The sequence below is a fragment of the Acanthaster planci genome, linkage group LG04 (assembly GCF_054643075.1).
Source record: "Acanthaster planci isolate LZ-2023a linkage group LG04, COTS_SCS, whole genome shotgun sequence".
Taxonomy (NCBI): domain Eukaryota; kingdom Metazoa; phylum Echinodermata; class Asteroidea; order Valvatida; family Acanthasteridae; genus Acanthaster; species Acanthaster planci.
In genome coordinates, this window is record NC_141780.1 from 2277131 (window position 1) to 2300191 (window position 23061).

A 23061-nucleotide genomic window follows, 5' to 3' on the forward strand; every position below is an offset into this window, starting at 1 on the left:
TGATTTCTACATGCAGCATTCAAGGCACTGTAGGACTTGACTATATTTAAGCCATTTTGGATTCATACAATTTCTTACGCATTGGTTTGATTACAAACAAAATAGCAAAATAGCAAAGATTGTGGGGTTATTCAATTTCTTACTTGTAACCAAAATGTCCACTGAATGCTTCAACACTTAAACTTAGGCTGTGAGTCTCACCACACATTATTGTGAGTCAATCTTGCGTAATTGAATATTTGAATATTCAAGCTTTCTATCAATTAAATATTCGCTTGTACTAAATACTCACAAAAGCAGAAATAATATATGTATGTCCGTACCTGATTTCAGGCGGGGGTTCATCCCCTGGTTTCCAGATGGAGTGGCGGTAGTCCAGCTGATATGTACTCCTGCTTGGTGATTTATTCCTAAATCCCAGAAATATCAAATGCCACGAAAAGCAACTAAGAAGCACAAAACAAACCAACCTTGAAATAAAGTAATTGTTTGGGCATATGCATCAGATGCCTGCAAGGAATACTTTGAAATATGTGCTTCACATGCAATTTTGTTACCAAAGAGATGATTTTTTTGTCTTTTTAGTTTCACCTCTAATACTCTATTTCAATATACATTTGAAGCTACCATATTTGAATATTTGATGAACCATCAAAAGGCCAAGTATTTGAAGGTAGGTTGGTTAGCCCTAGTTCCAAAATACTCATACCAACTCATACTTTCTGCTCATTGAATGTACATGTACATAATGCATATATATATGCTATTAACCCTAACCCTCCTCAATCCTTCACCTGTTGGAGGACTGAGGAGTGTTAGGGTTAATGTGCAGCCTCTAAGTTAAATTGTGAGAGTAGGACGCAGCATTTATGATACCATAAAAATTCTGTTTAGGGTAATTATTTACAATGGTACATGGATACCAATGTACCGGTATATGTAAAAATAACATATGTACGTGAATTTGTATTTACACATTCACTGGTAATACTACTATAGGGAACCAGGCCTAGGGGACCGGCATTGGGCACGATAATAGATTCTTCATTTCTCTCTCCCCGTTTACAGTGTGTATGTTCTTCTTCATTTAATAGCCATGCCACTGGAAATGCTTTTGGCTGAAGGATACGTTGGGATAAGTCCAAACTATCTAGCTGCCTCAAGTTTGTTAATCCAAATATCCAAGTTACAGAAAGAAATGGAAGGATGGTCTTACAAAGCCGGTTTTTATGAGCCGTCTTTTTGATGGGGTTACCGCCAAGGCTTTCTAAATGTCGACACTGAAGTTAAAATGCAATCGGTACTGTTTCCTTTCAACTTTCAGCAGACAGAGGCGCCGTGCAGGGTGTCTACCCGTCACCTTACGCCAGCTCCCCTTATCGGATGGACGGCGGCGCAGGAGAGGAGTTTGGCTGCGGTGATTCCTGTGTCTGTGACAACGACCTTAGGATACACAAAGTGGACTTTAGTAAATTGGACTTGATTGATCTCAACCATGCTGACCTGGGTTCTGTGGCACCTTCGGGAATCACAGTGTGAGAGAAATTAATAACATCTACATGTAGGTCAGAACAAACAGTGTGGTGGCAAATATTACGAAGATTATGTTCATGATTTATTTGAGACTGGAAAACAACATGTTGGAAATAACCTTGGCAAGTAACTAAAGTCCCTCATCAGTCTTGGATGGAACAAAGACTAGCAAGCCTCCTTCAAGTCTTGATGTGTCATTCTTTAAAGGAAAAAAAAAGTGAAAATGTTGTTGATTTTCAGTTGAAACAAGGTCTTTAGCCACTTCCTGCCGGGGACTCCGGGATCGGTTGGTTTATATTGGTGGCCGGGGTCTCTGAACTCGGACAAAGGAAAGAGGGCCCTGTAACAAAAGACCGTACTCCGAACAAAAGACCAGGCTGCTGGGCATTACCGACATTTTTCACTCTCAAAAGTGGTGATAATCCAGCGTTATTTTGAAACCGTATACCAGGGTTTGGGGCATTGAAAGCGAGTGGATTACCACCGGGGACAAAAGCTCTCCACCACCGCAGCGATCAGCCACACAGCACCGCTGCATGCTAATCTGGCCCCTATTGAAAAGAGGTCAGCAGTGCACTGAGCCAGGTTCGTGAACAAAAGAGAGTTATACAGCACCTCACAATCTGGGCTCTGTTTACAAGGCTGCTGGCCTGGCTGAAATACTCGGGCGTCAATAAAGGTCACCTGTCAACTTAGAGTAGTGCCTACAGATTACTTGGTGCGGCTATAAACGACCCTTAAATGAAATGAATTTTTGAAGGATTTTGAAAAAGGAAAAAAATGATAGTCATGCCGGCCCAGCATCATCAACATTGAAAAATGCCGCGGCATGAAGTGGTTAAAAGCCTGATTGCATAAGTCTATCATAAGTGTCGTTGTAAAAACATTTCAAAAGGTGCAAAACTGTAAATTATATAGTAAACAGAATGTGCAGTTTTATCATTGCATGCCTTTACCTGAATAATTTAGTGGAACTATAGCTGGAAATATATAACGAGTACTTCACCCTAAGCCCTTTTTTGTAAATATTGGGTCCACCCTTGCTGAAAGCAGCAAAGCTGGTCAAGCTTCAATGTCAATTCCATGCCCATCATTCAATCCGACTTTTGAGCATTCATTGTTTTTTTAACTTGCAGAAGTTATGATCAATCAGCAAAATGGTTTTTACAATTGTTTTTTAGAGATTATGTGCCACTATTAATTTCATTCTCCTTTCAGAGAAATTTGTAATCTGAAGTATATTCCTCTCATGTAGCTGGTCAGGGTGCAATTGTAAAAAAGTGAATTCCTTTTTGATGCTTATTCATTGTAAAGTTGGCGAGTGCAGGTAAAGTGTATTAAAGATTAAGTGAAGATTACCATGGTAGGATTCCTCCTGTTTAAACTGTCATTCTATCTGGCTTGTAGATTTCTGATATCTTACCGTCTGCATGAGTGTAGTCGGGTTCACAATGAAGATTACAGGTTTTCAGTCACAAGGTCAATTAAGGCCAAAATTTCATCTTAAGATGATTTTCGACCTTTTGCTTTAATTATCTTTTTTTGATTTTTGGGTAGTTCAAAAAGAAAACTGCTATATGCGGAATTACCAAAAATCAGTTTAACGTGAAAGTTGTGTTACTTTCCTAAGCATTATGTCTCTTGTCTGCCACTATTGCTCATATTTTTATCGGATTCTTCAAGACATAACTATTAGAATTAAATGGGCATGTTCTTACTCCAGAAATAATCTGTATATTTACACGAGAGTTGAAGTTTTGATCCTATCTATTTTTGTGCTGCTTCAAGTTTATTGTGCACTGAGCATTTTTATCATACTTTGAAGTCTTGTTGAGCTGGATTTTATTTGCCAAATTCACAGTCATTCATTGTTGCTCTGCATTTATGTGGGTGCTGTAAAATTTCTTGTATTTCTTGTTTAAAGATGTGAGAGATGTACAGGTGCAGTCTTGTTTATGAACAATTAAAATGCTTTACCCAAATCAAGATGCGCTGTTTTTGCAGTTTAAGTAACTCGGTGCACAATCTGGACCAAAAAAGAACAAAAAACAAAAAAACGGGAACTTTTCCATGTGGATTTGAGTTTTGTGTTATGATAAACAGCCTTTTGAAGTACAGAAAACTCACATTAGAGATGGAAAATATGAAAGATATCAAACACCTCACAAATAACTCGTTACATTCGCGTTTTACACTTCATAAAGAATTGAGAAGCTGTCATTTCCTAATTGTACTGGCAGTCAAAGGTGAATTTAAATGAACAATTTATTCATATGAACACACTAAAATTCTGTTACACTGTGGATCACTGCTAAATAATTATGTACTGGATACACTTAATTAGGCTTTACGGATGAATTTCACATCAAATATTTCAAACATCCACCAGGAAAGTCCCTACGAATTTCCATTTCATAACGCAATAAAAGCAATCTTCACTGCAGCTAATATCATGCCATATGAACTCGGAGGGCTCCTCACCTCAAGGCACAAATGATCTATCTACACTGCACTTCGCAAATAAAATGAAAGGGAATTCAGTTTCACCTGAAACTTCACCTGAGTTAAGATACAAGTCATAAAAAAGAATTGAAAATCAAGAGATCCTGAAGCAAATGATTAAGTTTCACTTGAGGTGAATGAGGCCTGTCATTTCCCTGGTAAGCAGTAAACTGTGCAATATAAGTACATACACTTTCACTGGTTCCCTACTGGCCTTGCAAGGTACCAGAAAGGGCAGCTATTTGTTTACTGTTGCATTACTTAAGTTCTTGTCCTGGGATTAGAGGTATGATTTGAACAGCTTGAGTCAACACTCCTGTGCAGTGTGACACATGCACACTTGCCGTTGTACATTATGTGCACTGACATGGGCAACAATATAACCCACAATGCTTTGCGCCTCTTTAGCTGTGGTGTGCTTCACAAAATTCTGTGAATACTTCCCATCACCCTGTCAGGGCACCAGGGACAGGTAAACGAGGACGGGGGTAATTAACCAACAAATATTACTTCCCTGGTATGTATGTGTGCCAATCCCTAAATGCATCAACCACTCAAGTACACCAGTGAAACGTGTAGTGCCTTGCACTAGTTCTTGGAAAATAGCATAGCACAAATAGCCTGAAAGGATCAAGAAAAAATGAAAATAACAGTAACACGACAGCTAATACACGAGGCACATAACCATGTAAAAATATTCTCAAAATGTATAAATTCCAGTAATTCTACGTGATAAATATAAAATAGAGCTACAAGATAATATGAAAATGCAAAATACAGAGAGAACAAGTATAAAAATATTTATTAATCGTGTACAGTGAGAAATGTATGACATAAAAATGCCCGTAATATTTCCTTCTGAAAGACGCAGTGTACACTGTTATGTCCACGAAATATTGAGTTGTTACAAAGTGTGTACAGTAAGTAAAATATGGCTTTCCTCGTCTAGCCACTCGAAGTTGACGACTCACTGAAACTCTAGTGGATAAGAGGTACGGGTAACTTCAAAAATTCAACTATTTGTGCCCTGAGTGATCAACAAAGTATGTGCATTGTGAAAACACTACAAATCACACACTGAAGATTGAACAGGCTTACTTCTTAAATATGCAAGAAATGTGCAGACTGAAATATTTAAGCAGAAAATATCAGAGAAAGCAGACCGTACTGTACATCAGCTTTTCAGATTTGGACACGAAGATTAGGTCTATGACTTCCTTTGAATGGCATCAAGTTATGATCAATTTAAAAATGGTTCTAAGCGTAATTATTCACCTGTTTCAAATTTCCTTAAGACTAAAAACACCAAATAAGCTTCTTTGATTGCAGCAAATACATTTCAAACTTGCAACATCATCCCAAGCACCAAATGCAATGCAAAGTAGAACTAAACGTACGTGTACATGAACGTCCTTGTCACTTCTTTTGCTGGCTTGTGTTTTATTAAGACTGGCCATTTGACGGATTTTCTCAAGTTTTTAGGAATAGCTGATAAATATGGAGATCTTGTAAAAAACAAAAAAGAACCCAAACCACGGCGTGTTTTGATCAAATTTATTTAGAACAAATTTGGGGGATATTTTAGTTGAATTAAATATTCCAACCAATTCCAAAATCCCAAATGAATTTCTGTTGGCTTATACAGCATTACAGAGCTGAATTACGCAGACCATTCTGAACTATCCCAGTGGAGGGTTAATGCGAGCCCACCAACACCTGGCTTGTTTGTTTCCCGTTTTAGCTGGTGGCAGTACTATCTGTGCTGCGATGGGTGAGTGGCAGGGTTCCTTGCTCACCAGTGTTGGCCCGGTCCTGGCTCCTGGTACCCGCCCCTTTGCTGTAATCGGCCGCCCGGTCCTTGCCGCAGCGGCCCCGGGCGAAGTCTACCCACGCCTGCCGCACCTCCTGCTGGCGCACGCAGAACAGCAGGAAGATCATCAGGCCCTGTAGCGAGTTGAAGATGCAGAACAGGACTTGGAAGGCAAAATTGGCCGTCTGGACCAGGGACAGCAGGCCAAAGACCCAGGTCAGGCCTAGCAGCACCGAGATGGCCACTGCATTCTGCAGGCGGCGCATCGTCTCCTGATGCTTGCTGCGGTCCGTGGTGCTGTTGATGCCCTTGCGGGCGCAGGTCAGCTGCCGCATGACCAACGTGAAGATGATGAAGTTAAAGAGAAGCACCAGGCCGATGAGAAGAATTTGGCCAAAGTAGAATGCGTTGCCCGGCCGCAGGAAACAACTACACATGAACATCAAATATAATAAACAGGTCAAAATTCTCAAACTATTATTCAAAATGCCCATAACATCAACAGCCAAGCTGTGATCTGTGACAGATGTTACTGTCACATTGAGTGGAACAAAGCTATGACACTGTATGACAAAAATTGAAACAGAAATAAGAAAGCATTACCTCCAATCATGACTTCCATAAAAGCCTGCCTGACTTTTGAAATTTTACTGTTAATTTTTAATTTTTGGATACTGGGTGAGGCTTATCTGGCCGTCTTCCGTTATATTTTCAAGGCAAAAGGTTACTACATTGGCACCAACCCCCCCCAAAACAACAGTACAGTACGGGAGACTTCTACCAATTTTGAGACCCGTTATCATATTTCTGAGGTTTATGAACTTACTAGTTGGTACTTAGGTAGTTGGTGTGGTCTACAGCAAGAATGATGATCACAACTAAGAGGGGAAGACCTAAGAGAAGAAGAGCAACAGATATGTTTATCTTGAGTTCCGAGGCCAAAAGTGCGAGAAAGGATGACAATTTGTCTGATAAGGAATCTTACAACCCATCTTATTTTGCACAGTCTTCTGGTAGACCTCTTATTTTTTTTCATGACGGAGCTTCATCGACAACATTTGAGTTGCTTGAAAAACTGTGAACAGTGCAGCCTTCGGGGGTTTGCTGGGTATGCACACTTTTGTGAAGCAATATTCACACTTCAAAATTGAATCCCAGTCTTGATTTAACTTAATCAGTGGGGCTGGGTCAAAGGTCAAAAAGTTATTGAGGGGCAGGTTGCAACACTAGCAATACAAATATCAAATTTGACTAAATTACTTCAATCCATGAACAGCTGATGTTAAGGGTTGAGCAGAGATTAGGAATCTTACCCCAGGCTGCGATGGAAGCCTTGATCAGGAAGTGAGACACATTGGCATTGAGAATTTTGACAAAGAGGAGGTACATATTGGTGGCTTCCACAGCCATCCAGGCGATGGAAGCCAGGGTGAAGTAGTGAATCAAGACGGCCACGATGATGCAGCCAGCCTGGGGAGAGGTGGCCTCGATGCCCACCAGGAAGACCAGGTAAAGACCAGCCAGGGCAAAGCAGAAACTGACCAAGATCTGCTGGGGCCGCTTCGTGCGAAGCTTCCTACGAAAGATCAGAAAACAGCCAGTGTACATCGTCTCCGACAGCACGAGCTGAAATTGAGTTGTGCACGAGTTCACAAACAGACACCCGGTTAAGTGCAGCGCTTCTGGTGCTTTGTCCATGAATTTTTTTAATTTTTGAGGAAGGCAGCAACTATACAGATGGACTGAATTCGTATCCACCTTTTCATGCTTGGATGCAAAACCAAAACTCAGTCCATTCCACATCAGTGTCCGATGTGCACCACTGGGTGTTAGTTTGCGAAAAAATGATGCCGTTTTCACGAACTATAGTCTGTGGTGTCAGTGACGATGGGTAGGATATGTCAACAGTAGCCATGTGCCGTTTTTCACACTTTACTAGTAAAACAATCATCGTAAAATTTGCCTCAATGTTTGACCAAATATGACGTGACCATGTCTGATATGAAAAGGAGCTCAAATTTGAACATGCAGAAACCCTTGGTGAGGAGTAGGTACAACGAACCAATGTAAAAACAAGCTGGAATCGGGTGAAACCATGACTTCAAACCGGACAAATAATGATTAGGGCTTACTTGACTGCGAGATACGTGATGACGGTGATGATCAACGCCACCAGCGACACAGCACAGCCAATCTTGCTGATGATGCTGAGAACAACGTTATCCTGGTTACCATAGATATCCTGGAAAGAGCAGAAATAGATGTCAGTTACCACAGAAACGTGTAAGGACAGTGGGAAAATAAGACATGAGTGCCATTGGAGCTAATTAGCAGGCTAACAAATGAAGTATCCATGGTTTCTTTAATACAACTGCTTGATATTTGCACATGTATCACTTTGACAACTAAAAGAATACTAAATAAAAAAACCAAACCAAATTTTTCAGCTTTTCATTGAGGATTATAACTGCAATCAAGTGGATTAGCTGTTTTGAAATTTCTCAAAAATCCACCACCACGTTAAGTCCCTACCATTAAACATGGAGGCGTCACATTACACATAAAATTGTACACAACCACTAACTTGCCAAAACAAACATTGAAGAAACAAAGATAACTAATAATGTATGCGCGGACAGAGTGGTTCGACTGGTGGCTTACCACAATGACAGCAAAGCTGGTCAGGTGGTCACAGTGACACACGGTGCGACTGTTGTTGATGGTGACCTGCCGGCATCCTTCCGTGGACCAATCACCAAAGCCGCCGTTTAAATTGAAATCCCAGAATACGCACTCTGATCCATTCACTGTATTCCCTGGATTGCTCACCTGGTGATGGGGGGGGGAATATATAATGGGGGAACTATGTAAAAAGGAAATATACTGGGAATATATGATTCAATCCATCAACATTTATTTCCGTAATGCCACTAGTAGTGCATAATTAACATATCAATTGTATTTTTATGATGGGCGAAATATATAGGGATTATATGGGATGGGCATATCTGGGGGGAATACTTTGAAGGAGAATATATATCATGCAATAATTCACCATATGTCCCACTCAATATAACTCTGTAAGACCAAATAGTTTCATTGTCGCGCCCATGGTTCTACTAATGATGTAGAAATGAAACGACCACATCAGCAGTTTGATACATTTCAGATTTGAAAATATGCAAATGTGCATTCAAGGCAGTGTTTCTATCGCTCAGATGAAAATTACCTTGGCAAATAATCTATCAAGGAAATGAAACTAACAGCGAACACTGCATTGAATAACTGCATTGGTTGATGCATTTCTCGAGTACTACTTTTTTTCCAACTACTTATGTGAGGCCACTGGGAAAAAAAGTGGGGCTGCTACGTGCATTCTCCAACTTTTCGCATGATGAAGTCAAAGTGCGAAATATCTTTACTGAACACACTTCGATGGTGTCTCACAAAAATGAGATTTTCTTCAACTCGAGCGGTTACGGCGTAATCAACAGGGAAGAACGTTTCTGTCCTTACGTTAACGGGAAGGAATGCGCTAACAACAGGAGCCTCCATGGGCAGGTCTTGCACCCTGACTCCTTCTACAGTAGCAGCAATGACGTAGCTACCGAGGGCACGGCTGAATTTGTCCGCCGGCCTGGCAGCGGCCCGTAGTTTGGGCGACCGGAACAGCTTGGTGCTCTGGTAGAAGAAAAAGCTGATGGGCACGGAGTCACCTGACGGAATGCACGATAACAATGTGTCGGTTTCAAACACAAACTGATCTAAAGAAAATCCTCCTCTTCTCTTAATTCAGCGTTTCCATAAAAAAAGACTGAAACGGCACAATACCAGACTCTCATAAAAGATGTGATTAACCTTGACATAAATACCACTGCATTGTACTTTGCATTAGTTGACTTTGTTCTGGTTCGTTGGGAACTTCAAAATAAATGCCTATGGATCTGAACTGAATAACATTTTAAGCAAGAATGTACCATAAAACTTCAGCAAGATATTGCTTTGGAAAATTGGTAAAACCCTGTACAGTGATGTTGTCTACAATATGAATTTTTAAACTTTGAAGAAAAATGACTAAATTTCTACCAAAAAGAAGAAAGTACACATGCTTTTCTTTAGTAAGCTGGTCAAAGGTTAGTTCATGTATTTCTGTAACTGTATGCATACCTCCAGATATGAAATTCAGAATCTCTGGTGGAAGCCTGATTGATGCTTTGACCTCAGCGACAGGAACTGCAGACGGCACATAGTAAACAACGACATCCTCATCAGTCAGGGGGTCCTGGGGTTCAGCCGATGGGCTGAGCGGCACAGCAGCAAAGCCCAAGCCCAGTTGGAGGGAATCCTGGGGCACAAGGACTGCCGACACCGCCACGTAACTCTCCACCACTGTCAGGTTACCAGCTACCTCGCTCATCTGCAGTGCTGTGATGTAGTCCTCCAGGGCGCGTATGATGCGAGAAGGCGAGGTGTCCTCACCGAGGTCCTCGTAGGTCTCCCGGTCAACTTGTAGGATGTTGTTGACAACCCTCACGACGTCACCAGCAACCTATGTCCACACAGCAGATTAACATGCATGTCAGCACCAATAGTCACCCTGTACATGGTGCATATTGAATGCGAACGACATTAAACAAGCCAATAATTCATCAGCTTTCATCACTTCCCCCAAACACTGGGCGCAGTAGTTGCTTCCCTAGAAAGTTACCCAAGTAGTGCCACTCCAATCCACACCATGTAGAAAACAGGGACCAGCCTCCATGTTTTGGTAGCCATAGCGGGCTTGAACGGATGAAATGAAGTGACCTCATTGCGAACAAACAGAGACCTAGGCACTCTCACCTCTACGGAAGAGTTTCCAGCAATCACGATCTTCTCCAGAATATCGGCAGTTGCCATGATCCCTGAGGCATCAATCCCAGTGTAATTGGATGTCAGGATCACTGTCTCTTCTGCAACCTCTCCGACATTATCACTCGTTACATTAACCTGCAAAACAGAACAATACTCAGCGTTTGACATGTTCCCAGAGTACCTCCGTTAGGAGACTATTTTCATAGTGAAATTGACAAAGTTAATGCGAGCAACAAATTCATTGACAGGAAGTAATGTAGCGGGGTAGCTGGACAGTATCGGACTCTTGGGGGCCCCCTTCTGTGTATAAAGCAGAATTTCGTGTATCGCACTTAAACACCAAGATACATGTTTACGTTGGTACAAGACTACAAGTGCTGTTTGTCCATTTCTATCAAAGTCATGTTCAAGACTAAAGAATACAGTTGGAAAAGATTTTTGCTCAGGACAGACCCAAACCAGTCCTTGGCATTTTATAAAGCAAACAAAAGTAGAGTGGCTAAAATTTACTGCGATCGTTTCTTCCTCTCGTTGCCTTGGTTGATTTTCTGCATGATCCGGCATCAAATCTGGCATTCTGTCCAACTAAACTGGGGCCTAGCAAGAGCCCCCTTTTCAATTCTTTCTTGCCTTCTTGCGATGGAAGCAGAAATTCATTATTTTCCATTAAACGTGCCAACATTCCTTCAATATCCCTCATCTACACTATGTTTTCAAATTGTAATCGAGTCATCATGAGTATCGAAAAACCACAACTTGGTGGACTGACTCTGGACAGGTCTCCAAGCAGAATGTTGACATTGTCTCCCTCTGTGCAATCCACCAGAACCGGTTCCAGCCAGTAAGCTGGGGACAGCACATCGCCAGCGCAAGCCCTGGTCCCAAGCGGCATACCAGCTAGAAAAGGAATAAAACAGAAAAGGAGCTCGTTGTGTGCTGTCCCAAGTGACTTGTAAAAGTTCCCGATTTCTTGGAAGCGTTTTGATTTTAATGAGAGAGCAGGCCTGTTGCCTGACCAGAGACTCGGCAGGTTCGTCAAACCAAAAAGTGGAACTTTGGGCACTGTGAACACATATGTTTGTACAAAGGCCTATCACAATGTGCTTTAGAAAACAACATTGAAAAGCTGGATGTCTGTCGAGAACCAACGGTTGCATGTAAGACTTGTACAATGTAGCTTTTGATATTGAATAAGCTTAACAATAATGCTTTGATTTCAAACCCTTTGACACACCTGAGATGTGGATATTTGCCGAACTTCCTGACGGTACATACGACTGGAGATTGACTCATTAATATTCAGAATCGTGGTCACCTTGAGCTTGAGAATCAACGTATAAGCCGTGGCTTGTATGCCGAATATTATGGTATATTTAAAATATTCAGTACACATGTACAAAAAAGACCACCAACAAGCAGAACTCAGAAGCGAGTGGGGGGGGGGTTGTTCGAACCCTCCCAAGCCTACGAGCCTGGAGAGGGATGACCTTTTTTATAACAGAACGTTGGTCTGCTTTGCACAAAAATTCACTAGTGTGAAGTGCAATCTGAGTTTAACCTCTCACCCTTGGAGGTTGACAGTGGGCACTGTTCCACAGACTCGGCAATGCCTCCGACTTTGGTCTGGGGAAATGTCACACCATCCACTTCCTCACCGAGGCAGGTGACTACATACATGCATCAAAGAAAAGCAATGAAAGATTGATGTAAAATGCTACGTTTTTAACCAGCAAACCACAAAACTATACACAGCAATGTGTGTGGAGATCAAGCCCTGGACATTTGTATCAATGTTAAATTAAGAATGCTCACAAAGCCTTGTACATGTATATCACAGAATCTTAACTACTCTAGTTCACTGTTTATGCTTAAAAATGTTTTTTGGGTAAATAAAATCACCAACAACAGTCATTTCTTTCCTTCTTTAAGATACAGGCTTTTGCCTTCTGCTTCTCAGTCAAAATTTCAATTCTCTTTCAGCTGGAGCAGAGGAAGGAATATCTTGCAAGGCAAAAAGCAAGGTTACTCTAATATCCATACATTTATCAGGTTTGTAAGAACGTAAACAGTCAATGCCTTCTGCATTTTCCCCCGTGGAAATTTTCCCAAGTTTCTTGTCGCACATTTTGTTTTCCATTCGGCCTGAAGATGAGATTTGGGTCACTGGTCAACATGTTCATCTGCAAACGGTTGGCTGTGTTTTCATACTACTTACCCAGACTGAGCACCATGATACTACCGGGGAGGAACGTAAGAGTCTCGGATGGTGCATCACGGATTGCTCCAGCAATGAAATCTGCCAGTTTGCCGTCATCCATGTTGGACTGACCAACGTACAGGATGATGTCAGCAACTACACTTCCGGGTGTGAAGCCTACCAGGTCAAGATTGGTGCTTAACGTTCCAAACTCGCCCAGTGCAGAATCAAGCTGAGCAAAGAACAGTGAAAATGAAACTAAATCAGTCTAGGAAAAACATTGACAGAAATGTACTTTTTCCACATTTTAAAAGTCCAAAATATTCTTCTGACACCTGAAGAAAAAGTTATCTCTAGTTCTTACGTGCGAGCGGAGTTCGTTCCACAGCATTGTGTATTCCGTGCTGTTTGGATTAGTCAGGTTTGGTGTGTAAACTCGATCTATTGCTGCCATCACTTTGAACATGGAAAAGCCTGCGGAAAGAAAAATCATTCAAATTCACGTTTTAACCATTTACTGAACACACTTTAGTATTTCTTACAATTTACAAAGACTCCTACTTTTATTTCCTACCCATGGCTCAAGTAATAAAATGAAGATTCCTTTGCACAGAATGGGTCACATTTTCAATTTTTACCAGAACTTAAAAGAAACTTTCAGAAATTCCCAGGTTTGTTGCCACACTAATTCCTTTGGCATTCAATAAGTCCATTATGCAGAGACTATGCACTATCTGGAAGCTGAAGATCTATGACACAGGTTGAGTTTTAATTACATGTAGATCACTACTATCCAATCACAAGTTAGTCCCAGGCTCGATAAGTCACATTATCTTCAGGCAAACTTGAATTCTCAGTGCTGATTGGTCGATCCATGGCAACAAACAGAGCGATATACATGTAATGCATGGTTCATATCAAACCCTGCATAATGCACTGTTCTAACTCAACGCATTGCGCTATTTTATGCTAAAAGCAAACGCACATCTGTATGACTGTAAACTCAAAAGTGGCGTGTCTGCCTGTGCTGACCGTCACTTGTGTTTAAAGGCATGTACACGTACACTTTGAACAATTTCCTTTCTTGTATGCCCTGTTGTTATTGAAATAAGTTAAAACACAAATAATTCCCCTGCAGAAATAGCAGAATTGTGGTACAATGGTGTTACTGTTTTGGTTGTGCGCCGTATGATATCTTTCGTCTTCTTGTTTTTATGTAAAGTGCGATAGGCCCCTTTCATTTCTTTAGTATATCTTTCTTCATTGTATCTTCAAGCAAGCTAGTATTATTCGTTATCACACTCGTGCTTGTAGAACAAGGAATAATGTAGTGTGTCAGTGTCTCATATACCCCTCAGCCTTTGGCCTTGTGGCCTACGGGACACAAACACACTACATTATTCCGTCTTCCACTCGTGCTTGCGTGATAGCTAAAAATATCTTCTTCACAACCTTCCAACAACATTTTGTTCCGATGTCAATCGTGTATTACTTCAGTATTTTATGGTTAGACCATAACAATTTTCCTCTTATAAATAACTTGCTATTGACTTGAGACCGATCTCTGAGTGACCAAATTGGGATTGGAATTTGAGGACAAAAAAAAGAAATCTGGGGGTTTATCTGATTTTTACAGTAACTGGTCAGGTGTGGTTCCTACAACTATGCATACCGTCCACAGTGAGAGTAGCTGGGCGGGTTTCTTGGCTGATGTCATCGTAAGGTGTGCCGCCTTTACCGACACACATGTACGAGCCTTGGACCCTGGGATTGTCGAACTGAGTAATCGTAAACGACAGTGTGCTGCCACTCTTGACGAGTGTCCGACCAGGGACGGGAGCCACTTTGTACCACTCGTACGTCACGGCATTCTCGATGTAACAAGTCATAATGGCTGTCCCTTCCTCTACCTCATTGTTACTTGGCCTCAAAACAACGTCCACTGACCTTGGATGAGTAACGACTTTGGGCACTGTGGTAAGTAAAAAAATCAAACAGTGTTCATAGATGCATGTATATCTGAACGGCTAGGTCTCAGTGGGATGTAGTGCATTGTTGCATACTGGGTTCCAAATGGGTACCTTACGTCGTACTCACCAGCCGTTGATGAGCCAAGACAAATCTGATAGGACAGCAGCTGAAGGTTTCTCCTTTGGGGGCATCCACTTTCCTCAAAATCCTGCTGTTTTTGAGACCACTGTGGGAGGAAGTCGTCACAGAAGGAGTTGTTGCCCTGGGCGCAACTCAGAACTTCCAGCCGAGCCGGCGGAGGTGGTGGACTCTCAAAGAATCTTTGCTCCTGAAGGACCGTGACGCTGAAAAGAATGACACTGTTGGCAGCCAGGGAGACTGGCGGGTCGAGGTCTAAGGTAACATCCCCGAAGGGCGGTACATAAAGGTTCCTGAACTCTCTCGAGTATATGTCAGTGTTCACACCCCTGCGCTTGCGCCTTAAGGGCAAGGACACAGTGAGCCGAACCGGTAACACAACACCTCCTGCAGATGGTCCGCTATCTCCATAATCTGGGTTGCCCTCGTCAATGTTACCTGGGTTAAGAGCCGATGCATCCATGGTGAATCTGTGGGCCACCACAGCCTGTCCAATTGAAAATGAAAACTCTGGGGAAAAGGGTGACCGGCCTGAGGAACTTCCTGATAAAGATGTTGCGGAAAGGCATGGAGTTTCCATCTGGAATGGGAAGCCGCGAACCTCAAGATAAAGATTCTCGCATTCCTCACCTGGAAGAGATGGCGAAAGTTTTCTAACTCCATCTTTGGGATTGTTTTCAGTAGGAGGGTGTGCTTTGGACCAGATATTAGAATCAACTGAAGCACGACGACTCTGTAGTTAGCACCACACAGGGTGTCGCATGTGAGGTATCCCATATATATTTTCTCAACTTCTTTTGTCCAAAGCATACAACCATTTTTCAGTGGTCTGTACGAACATGCAGTATGTAAACCTCTATATTTTAACCCAAAATGAGCCACGATATTTTGGGGCATCTTACAGCCCAGGGAAGGGGATCATTAAGAACTCAGTTGACCAATGCCAAGTTGAAACATTTGAAACATAGCATGCATATAACAACATTTATAAAACACAAATGTGAAGTTTCAACTTATCCAATATATGGTTTTTGCTGTTACGGTACGTCATTTAAAGTTGAAGGCCCCATAACTGCATGCGCACTGAACACGGCAGTAGACATAAGTATGTTTTGGTGGACCGGTCTTGAAAAAAATGGGTGGTACGACATGATCCCCTTAAATGTTGCCCACACACTACAAATAATTCAATTTCTTTAATTAAGTAAGACCAGGCAAAATTCATTCAAACAAATATCGTCCGGTGTTCACATACTCGTACTTACCCCAGTATGAGACCGTCACAGTCTCTTCATAAGATATGCGTTCCTCAAGCACACAAGTAAAACTGTAGAAGTTAAAAAAAATCCAAAGATCAGGCACTACAAACCGCAGGTCGTCACTGGTTTACAAAAAGAGCGATTACCAGCCCAAAATAATTGGAACTACACAGTCAGAACTGGTTCTCGGTTCTCTCCCAAACTGCCAAATGTCAAGCTTACATGAAACTCCGACACACCTTACAAGGCAGATTAACTTGTATTTCATTCCAGACAGAATCTTCCTCAAAGGCATAAATGAGCGCTTGGAAAAGCAAAGTCCATGATGTTAAAAGGTGGGTACAGTTTGCGATCTTAATTTCCAAAGACTGCATTCAACATGCAAGTTTTGAGTTACAGTTCCTTGAGAGTGGAACCACTATCCTCCCTCCCCATATGTCCAGTTATTACCACTTGTGTGGTGTTACCTTGTCAACAAACAGTACCAGAACCACGAGAAAACCAACCTTTGTGCCTGGAATGAAACAGTCACATCTAAGGCAGCAGAGCCAAAGCCAGATGCCACCACATTCATGTTGCTGTCGTACCACATGACCGACGGTGGAAAGACCCCATGCCCGACGCATATCAGGACCACGTTATCCTCTAGGAATGACGACACACTTGGACTGACAAATCCAAATGTCGGCGGAGCTGGGGGGGGGGGATTTTCAGACAAAAAAATCTCACTGAAGTGCTATTCTGGCTCTCTTTTTTTTTCCAATGGATGTCATGAGTTTTTGGCAAATTTTATCATCCACACTGGCTTTGGGCAAAATGAACAGAAAACCTGTCTATCTACAGTGTCAATTAAAATGGTCAAGTTCTTTGATGACAGACCAGAGGATCTGGTGGACTGTTTTAAAACCATACATGGGCCAAAAGTAGCACATCAAGAAGGTCGAAAGACACTCAAAGAACTTTGGATGAGGTCTATATCATGAAACAGTCAAATAAAGAAACCAGAGTCGGAGATTTCTGATTTCCTGAGAAGAGTACTGAAGGAAATTTCCAAAGCAGTGAGGGCTCAGTGCGTAATGACAGGTTATGCATATTGACAGCTCACCTAACAAATGCTAGAGAAAACTTTCAGTGTGAAACAATGGGAAATTGTGCAAAAGCACCTGCAATACCATCAATTTGTCAACAGCCTATAATTTCAAGTACAGGTTTTGCCCTTACACAGACATATCAGGGCAGCACCCGTTCTTAACACCTCCTCAACCAAAAGTATATCTTTGAAAGACCATAATTTGTCCAGGGTATATAACAAGTATTGTAAAGGCTGACCATCGTGCACTGTGATTTCACACCACCAAACACATGCCAAATTTCTGGATGCTCAGACATGCTCATGCCGTGGTTGTAAGAACCGCACATGTTGAAACACATGTGATGTTGTTGCATGTACATGTAGGACCCAAACATTCTGAATAAAATCAGGCGTCTCTGGGTAAGCTTACCCAGGCACGAGTCGTAGATGCTATACAGGATTTCATTCTGTTCTGGAATGCCGCATGGTCGGACATCAGGTCTGCTAGAGAAGGTAGCCAATGTCTTCCAGGTGACAAAGGCATCCAGACAGGCTCTGTTGTCACATCCAGCCGTGAAGGTGCTAAACCGGACGCCAACGCTGGACCGGTTTCTACTCTCAGCAGGAAATGGGGGTGGGCTGTCCAAGATGTTCTCGTCAAACTCCATCGTCACCTCAATCTCCTCGCTTGGTCGGACGACCAACGGCTGACGCAGGTCCAGTTCCACAAAACTTTCTGCACTCAGTCCACGGGGAACCTGTGTTTGTCGTATGACACACAAAATTGTTTCTAACTCAGAATTGCATTTAATGCCCTGGCATAACTCTCATATTACGGACAAACCCCGAGACATGACTTCTTACATAAAAATACCCTGCAGGTTTGAAAAACAAACAAAACCAAACTACCGTACTTCAGTGAAAGTTTCATGTCACCAACACTAAGCTGTCTTCTCTCCTTACAATGCTATGGGATAAGAGATGTAACATTAATAACACAAAGCAAAAATGGTGTCTCAACCAGGAATATGTCACTTAAAGCACGCTGAAGAATTTTCCTTACATATTCCACGACAGCATACAGCAGACGTTGAACCTCATGCCTTTTGGGGGGATTTCCTTTTAAGCTGTGACTTACCACTGTAAAAACATTCCTCACTTAAACTCTGTGGTATTTATTTGTCCATCTTTCCTCAATACTCAGGAAAAGGGAAACCTATCGCTAATGATATTGTGACAGGATGAGCAAAACATGTTCACCCATCCTTACACAGCTATACTTGTGGGGTATTTCCTTTATTCTCATGTACACAACTCCCACACATCACACAAAAAATTTCAAATCACTCCAATTTAAACCAAATTCACTCTCCTGGGTTGAAATTTCGACCGTATGTCCCTTATATAAAAACACTTCAATTTGTGACAGATTTTTACCCATCAAAAACTTCCCCTTTTGAGTTATTTCCAAATCAGTTTCGTGAAACTCTTGTGAGGTACCAACCACAAGGTAAACACTGGCCTTGTGGGGTACTTTCCATTGCTCCGGTACCCCACAAGGCCCCATGTATAAGTGCACATGTACTTACTGCAGCCCGTACTGTTGTAGTCTTTACAGATGCTGGGAGACTGATATTGATGAAGATGGTGGGTGACACTAATTCTTTTGACTGTAGATCGATGATGTCTGTGACATTCAACCTGACCTGTAGACAAGGTAACCGTATTACTACTGTCACAGCATGTATCATTAATGAGCATATGGTTGGTATTCAAATTTGAGTGTCAGGTACAATGTACTTGGGTTTAATTTGCATGCGTACATGTAGATGGTGGGGGAGGGACAAACAGGGGCACCACCCCTAAAAAGAACGGACAAAAATATGTAAATTTTTCTTAAATAATTGGAAAGGCAATGTTGGAGATCTACTTCATTTTCCATCCTTCCAAAAGCGTTTCAAAAATTGGTCTCAAAAAACCTTAAAATGTTAAGAGAATGGTTCAATTTCTGCACCCTCTCCTAAAAGACAATTGTGCCCCCTTCACCCCGAAAAGAAACGGGTTCTGGATCCATCCTTGTATGCCCACCTAATCAGAACGGAAGAAGTGTTCTAAATTCTGCAGAACAGTGAAACTTGTTCCCAAATCTACTGTAGACCAGGTTCATATTTCACTTCAGGGCAATTAGCAAAGTTGGTGATGAGCTGCACTGAACCCTCTCACCATGGAGGAAGGACACAGAAGGAGTTTGAACTGTCCAGGCTATAACATCTGGCCGATTACCACTTTCTGGCATGCCCGGCATGTCCATAGCCAGAGCGCAGCGCACGCCTGCTACCCACCACCTGTTCTGCAACCATAAGCTCCCTTTGTACCCCATGATCATCGCCGCAATTTTTCGTTGGTAATCTGCATCCCTAAAACGTTGTGTACTGCAGTATAGGAAGTTGAATATTCATGCCATCGTTGGTGCTTGGTATGAACTGACAACAACATCAAATTTAGTGCTTGCACAGTTGCTTTTATCAGGCTGTATACCCGAAGCGTTCATGTGCAGTTGTTGCCCTTATCGAATGCTTTCTTCTGGACTTCTTTTGGGGAATAAATAGCCCAGCTGTTTGTAAGATTTTGAGTTTTATTTGAATTATTTGACACAAAAAGGTATTTTATGAGATCTCAGGATCACTCCCTGTGATGAAACAGCGCACTTTGTTTTTCGTGAGCTTAATTGTCCTGTGGTGTTCAGCATGCTGTTGGCCAGTCTTAGCCAAACTCGTACAAAGACTTTGAAAACTGATGTTTTGGAGTGACAAAATAAAATTACAAATATATGCATGAATAACGGAAAAGGGTATCAAAATCTTTTTAAAAAAAATTATTCAAAGTGGCAAAAGTAAATCTAATGTCAGATATTTTTTCTTTCTGTTTCCTGGTCACTGCGATAAGGTTGTAGTTAATTCCAAAGAAAACACCTCAAATATTGTTACAATATTACTGGCCCCACTTGTCCAGCTAAGCAGCAGGCAGTAATCAGGCATTTTTGGAATGTTTACTATTGTTCATCTGACCAGGTGGCGATGATCATCAAGCACTTTGATGTGTCAGGGTTGTCATTCCGTCTGTGTCGTTCCTCCATGCTGTCACCAATATCTAGTGAAATTGGTTTTGGCACAGCATTGAAAATGTGTATCTACGTGTTCACTTTTACATGGAGGGTGAACGGACCTCCAGACGTGATGAATACAAATGCTCACTCTAAACAAGTACGTTCTGTCCGTTGCGTCGCTAGGTGCCGTGAATTTGAAGACAATATTTCCCGTTCCCCTCACTGACCGGGACACTGCCTCTCTTGCGTCTGTCCACAGAGTTGGAACTGCACATGCATTGTAAAGCATCGCCGATGCAGAGGAACACTGTTGGTCTATGAAAAGTGTGAAATCACAACATTTACTGAGAGAACACTTCTTGACGCTGCCAAGCCTGCCATCACAAACATGTACACACCTGTATCTGCAGATGTCCTTCTACACCTTAGCAGGGGTCAAATCCTTGCTCTACCTACAAGTACATGACTGCTCAGGTCAACATCGCGATCAGTTAAGTCACAGTCAAGGTAATGCCGACATATTTGTGGAGCACAAAATTCCTGTGTATTTCTCTCTTCATTTTAACTACAAATTTGCACACTGGTTAATGAGTTGCAAAAATGAGGCACACCAAACTACGCTGTATACTTAACAAATGGCTCCACTTTTCATTTACACTTTGCAAAAACAACCCAAAGGCTACATGTATAAAGTGCACGCTAAAATGTAATATTCCAAAGTTAGGAACCTTTTATGTCCCTGTCGCATCTAACATATGGGTTTTAGATTTTAGAACACAATCTTTAATTTCTAAGAGTGAATAAGTGAAGCAAATGACAGTCAAACCTCGTTAATAAAAGCACAATTAATACAAGATTCTGCTTGTAACAAGCAAAATTGTAGGTCCCAGCCATTTGTTTCATTAACTCATTGTTTCATTCCTGATAATACAAGGTCCCTGTTATAACAAGGTAATTTGCCAGACCCATCACTTAACACATACACGTACAAGAACATGAGAAGGTTTGCTTTTGGTTCAGTGAGTGGACATCACAGAACAACTTATTCATCCATCTGGAATTGGCTATTTTGAACGTTGCCATGGGAATCCTCATGGGATCCTCCCAGTAAACATGACACTCACTTCTTGGGCACTCGCCAAAACCTTCATCCGATCCCCATGGTGCATTATCCCCGCAGTCGTTGAAGCCATCACACGAAGTTGACCTGGGCACGCACACACCGTTATTGCATGGTTGATCTGTGATGACTGGGCACTCTGTTAAAAAAGCAAACACCAACAACACAGCTACAACCTCAACTCTCCTTTGGGAGAAAAAGGTGACGGCATCTGCGTGCGGTACTTTTTTCCCAAACTCGCAGTTGAGATTGGAGGGCAAGAATTATTCTGAAGCACCATTTTTGTACACAATGTAATTAAATTGTTAACAACTTACACAAAGCTCCATGTGGTTGTAAATCTTTGAAATCCATCCGTCATGTCAACAAGATGAAACATTTCTTATTCTTGTAGACAGAGTAGCAGATACTACATGTAAATGTAGAAGGGTTGTACACTCAACACTCAACCTTCCCCCACCCCTCACTTTTGGGCAAGAACTTTGATGATGTTGGGTTAAGTATGTACTGACAAAGAGTCTATACTGGCAATGATTGTGAGCACGGTTCCCGTCTTAGTTCGGTCAATTTCCAGTCAATTTGCACCCCACTAACTGTCTAAATAGAAATTGCATGCAATGTACACGTATGCTTTGTTCCCAAAATAAACTTCAGGCACTGAAAAAATAATGTAAAAATAAAAACATTTCAAGTAACATGTACGCAGTGAAACTAAATCTCATTTTTTACAGTTAAGTTCTAGAAAACAATTTTCCTGTAAAACAGAATATTGAAAATGTAAAAAAAAGGCATATTACTGGTGACTTCATAATAATTCACTCAGGCAGTAAGAAGGAAAAGCCTTCGGCAATCTTTTCCGGGGCATGGATATGATGGAGTGATGTCATATCCATGGCAACGTCTAAACATGCCCATCCCATGTTTGTCAACTCCTCACCACACGTTGAGTTTAATGGGATTTTGCTTGCTTTGGCCACTTTAACAAATTAAAATGATTGATATCACAACTGCTTTGATCATTCATATCAAACACATTTCTCACAGTTGATATACTTTTTAAGTGCATTTGAACACTGTTAATATATGTTTTCCCAACACGTCTTTTGCTGGTTTTTAATGCTGGTTGGCTAAAACACAGTCACAAGGGAGGTCACTCATTCACAGCAAAGAACACAGAACTAAGACAAAAGTGCTGTTCTGAAGAGCAAATTTAAGAATCCCAATCTCTTGAATTTGTGAGCGTTGTTTGTTTTTACACAAAGTTCGGTTTATAACAAAGGACTATGTCTGGTCCTATCATTTTATTATCACTAGAGTTAACTTAATAAACACACGTTTCGGTACCCTGCATGTTGACTGCATGTAACGAAGAGGTCACTAGTGCTTGCCTATGCACCCAGAGGGCAGGTGAGTGACAAGTATGGAGTCCTATTCCTGAGGTTGAAGGGCCAAGAGAAATACATGTACATGCAAGAAAGGGGGGGCAAGGACCTGTCAAA

General features: G+C 41.6%; 2 protein-coding genes across 3 annotated transcripts in view; one reads left to right on the plus strand and one right to left on the minus strand.

Moving 5' to 3' along the window:
* LOC110986400 (uncharacterized) overlaps positions 1 to 3519 on the plus strand; it is an 18269-nt gene extending 14750 nt beyond the window's left edge. Inside the window, exon 12 of one of the 2 annotated variants that reach the window (XM_087135311.1) lies at positions 1328 to 3519. In XM_087135311.1, coding sequence (XP_086991437.1) covers positions 1328 to 1539 — 212 coding nt within the window. In that variant the 3' untranslated portion in view covers positions 1540 to 3519. Of the gene's footprint in view, positions 1 to 1324 lie in introns of both variants that reach the window. The other variant, XM_087135310.1, reaches the window with a different exon arrangement.
* The window catches only part of LOC110986402 (uncharacterized), a 25635-nt gene continuing 5792 nt past the window's right edge, over positions 3219 to 23061 (minus strand). Inside the window, exons 3-22 of the mRNA XM_022248249.2 lie at positions 21567 to 21701; positions 20591 to 20757; positions 18926 to 19042; positions 17767 to 18094; positions 16771 to 16957; positions 16271 to 16332; positions 14994 to 15635; positions 14569 to 14868; positions 13261 to 13370; positions 12915 to 13128; positions 12265 to 12366; positions 11469 to 11596; positions 10688 to 10834; positions 10013 to 10394; positions 9362 to 9561; positions 8507 to 8674; positions 7978 to 8087; positions 7159 to 7421; positions 6672 to 6738; positions 3219 to 6274 (exon numbers count right to left, since the gene is read on the minus strand). Coding sequence (XP_022103941.2) covers positions 5773 to 6274; positions 6672 to 6738; positions 7159 to 7421; positions 7978 to 8087; positions 8507 to 8674; positions 9362 to 9561; positions 10013 to 10394; positions 10688 to 10834; positions 11469 to 11596; positions 12265 to 12366; positions 12915 to 13128; positions 13261 to 13370; positions 14569 to 14868; positions 14994 to 15635; positions 16271 to 16332; positions 16771 to 16957; positions 17767 to 18094; positions 18926 to 19042; positions 20591 to 20757; positions 21567 to 21701 — 4331 coding nt within the window. The 3' untranslated portion in view covers positions 3219 to 5772. The remainder of the gene's footprint in view (positions 6275 to 6671; positions 6739 to 7158; positions 7422 to 7977; positions 8088 to 8506; positions 8675 to 9361; positions 9562 to 10012; positions 10395 to 10687; positions 10835 to 11468; positions 11597 to 12264; positions 12367 to 12914; positions 13129 to 13260; positions 13371 to 14568; positions 14869 to 14993; positions 15636 to 16270; positions 16333 to 16770; positions 16958 to 17766; positions 18095 to 18925; positions 19043 to 20590; positions 20758 to 21566; positions 21702 to 23061) is intronic.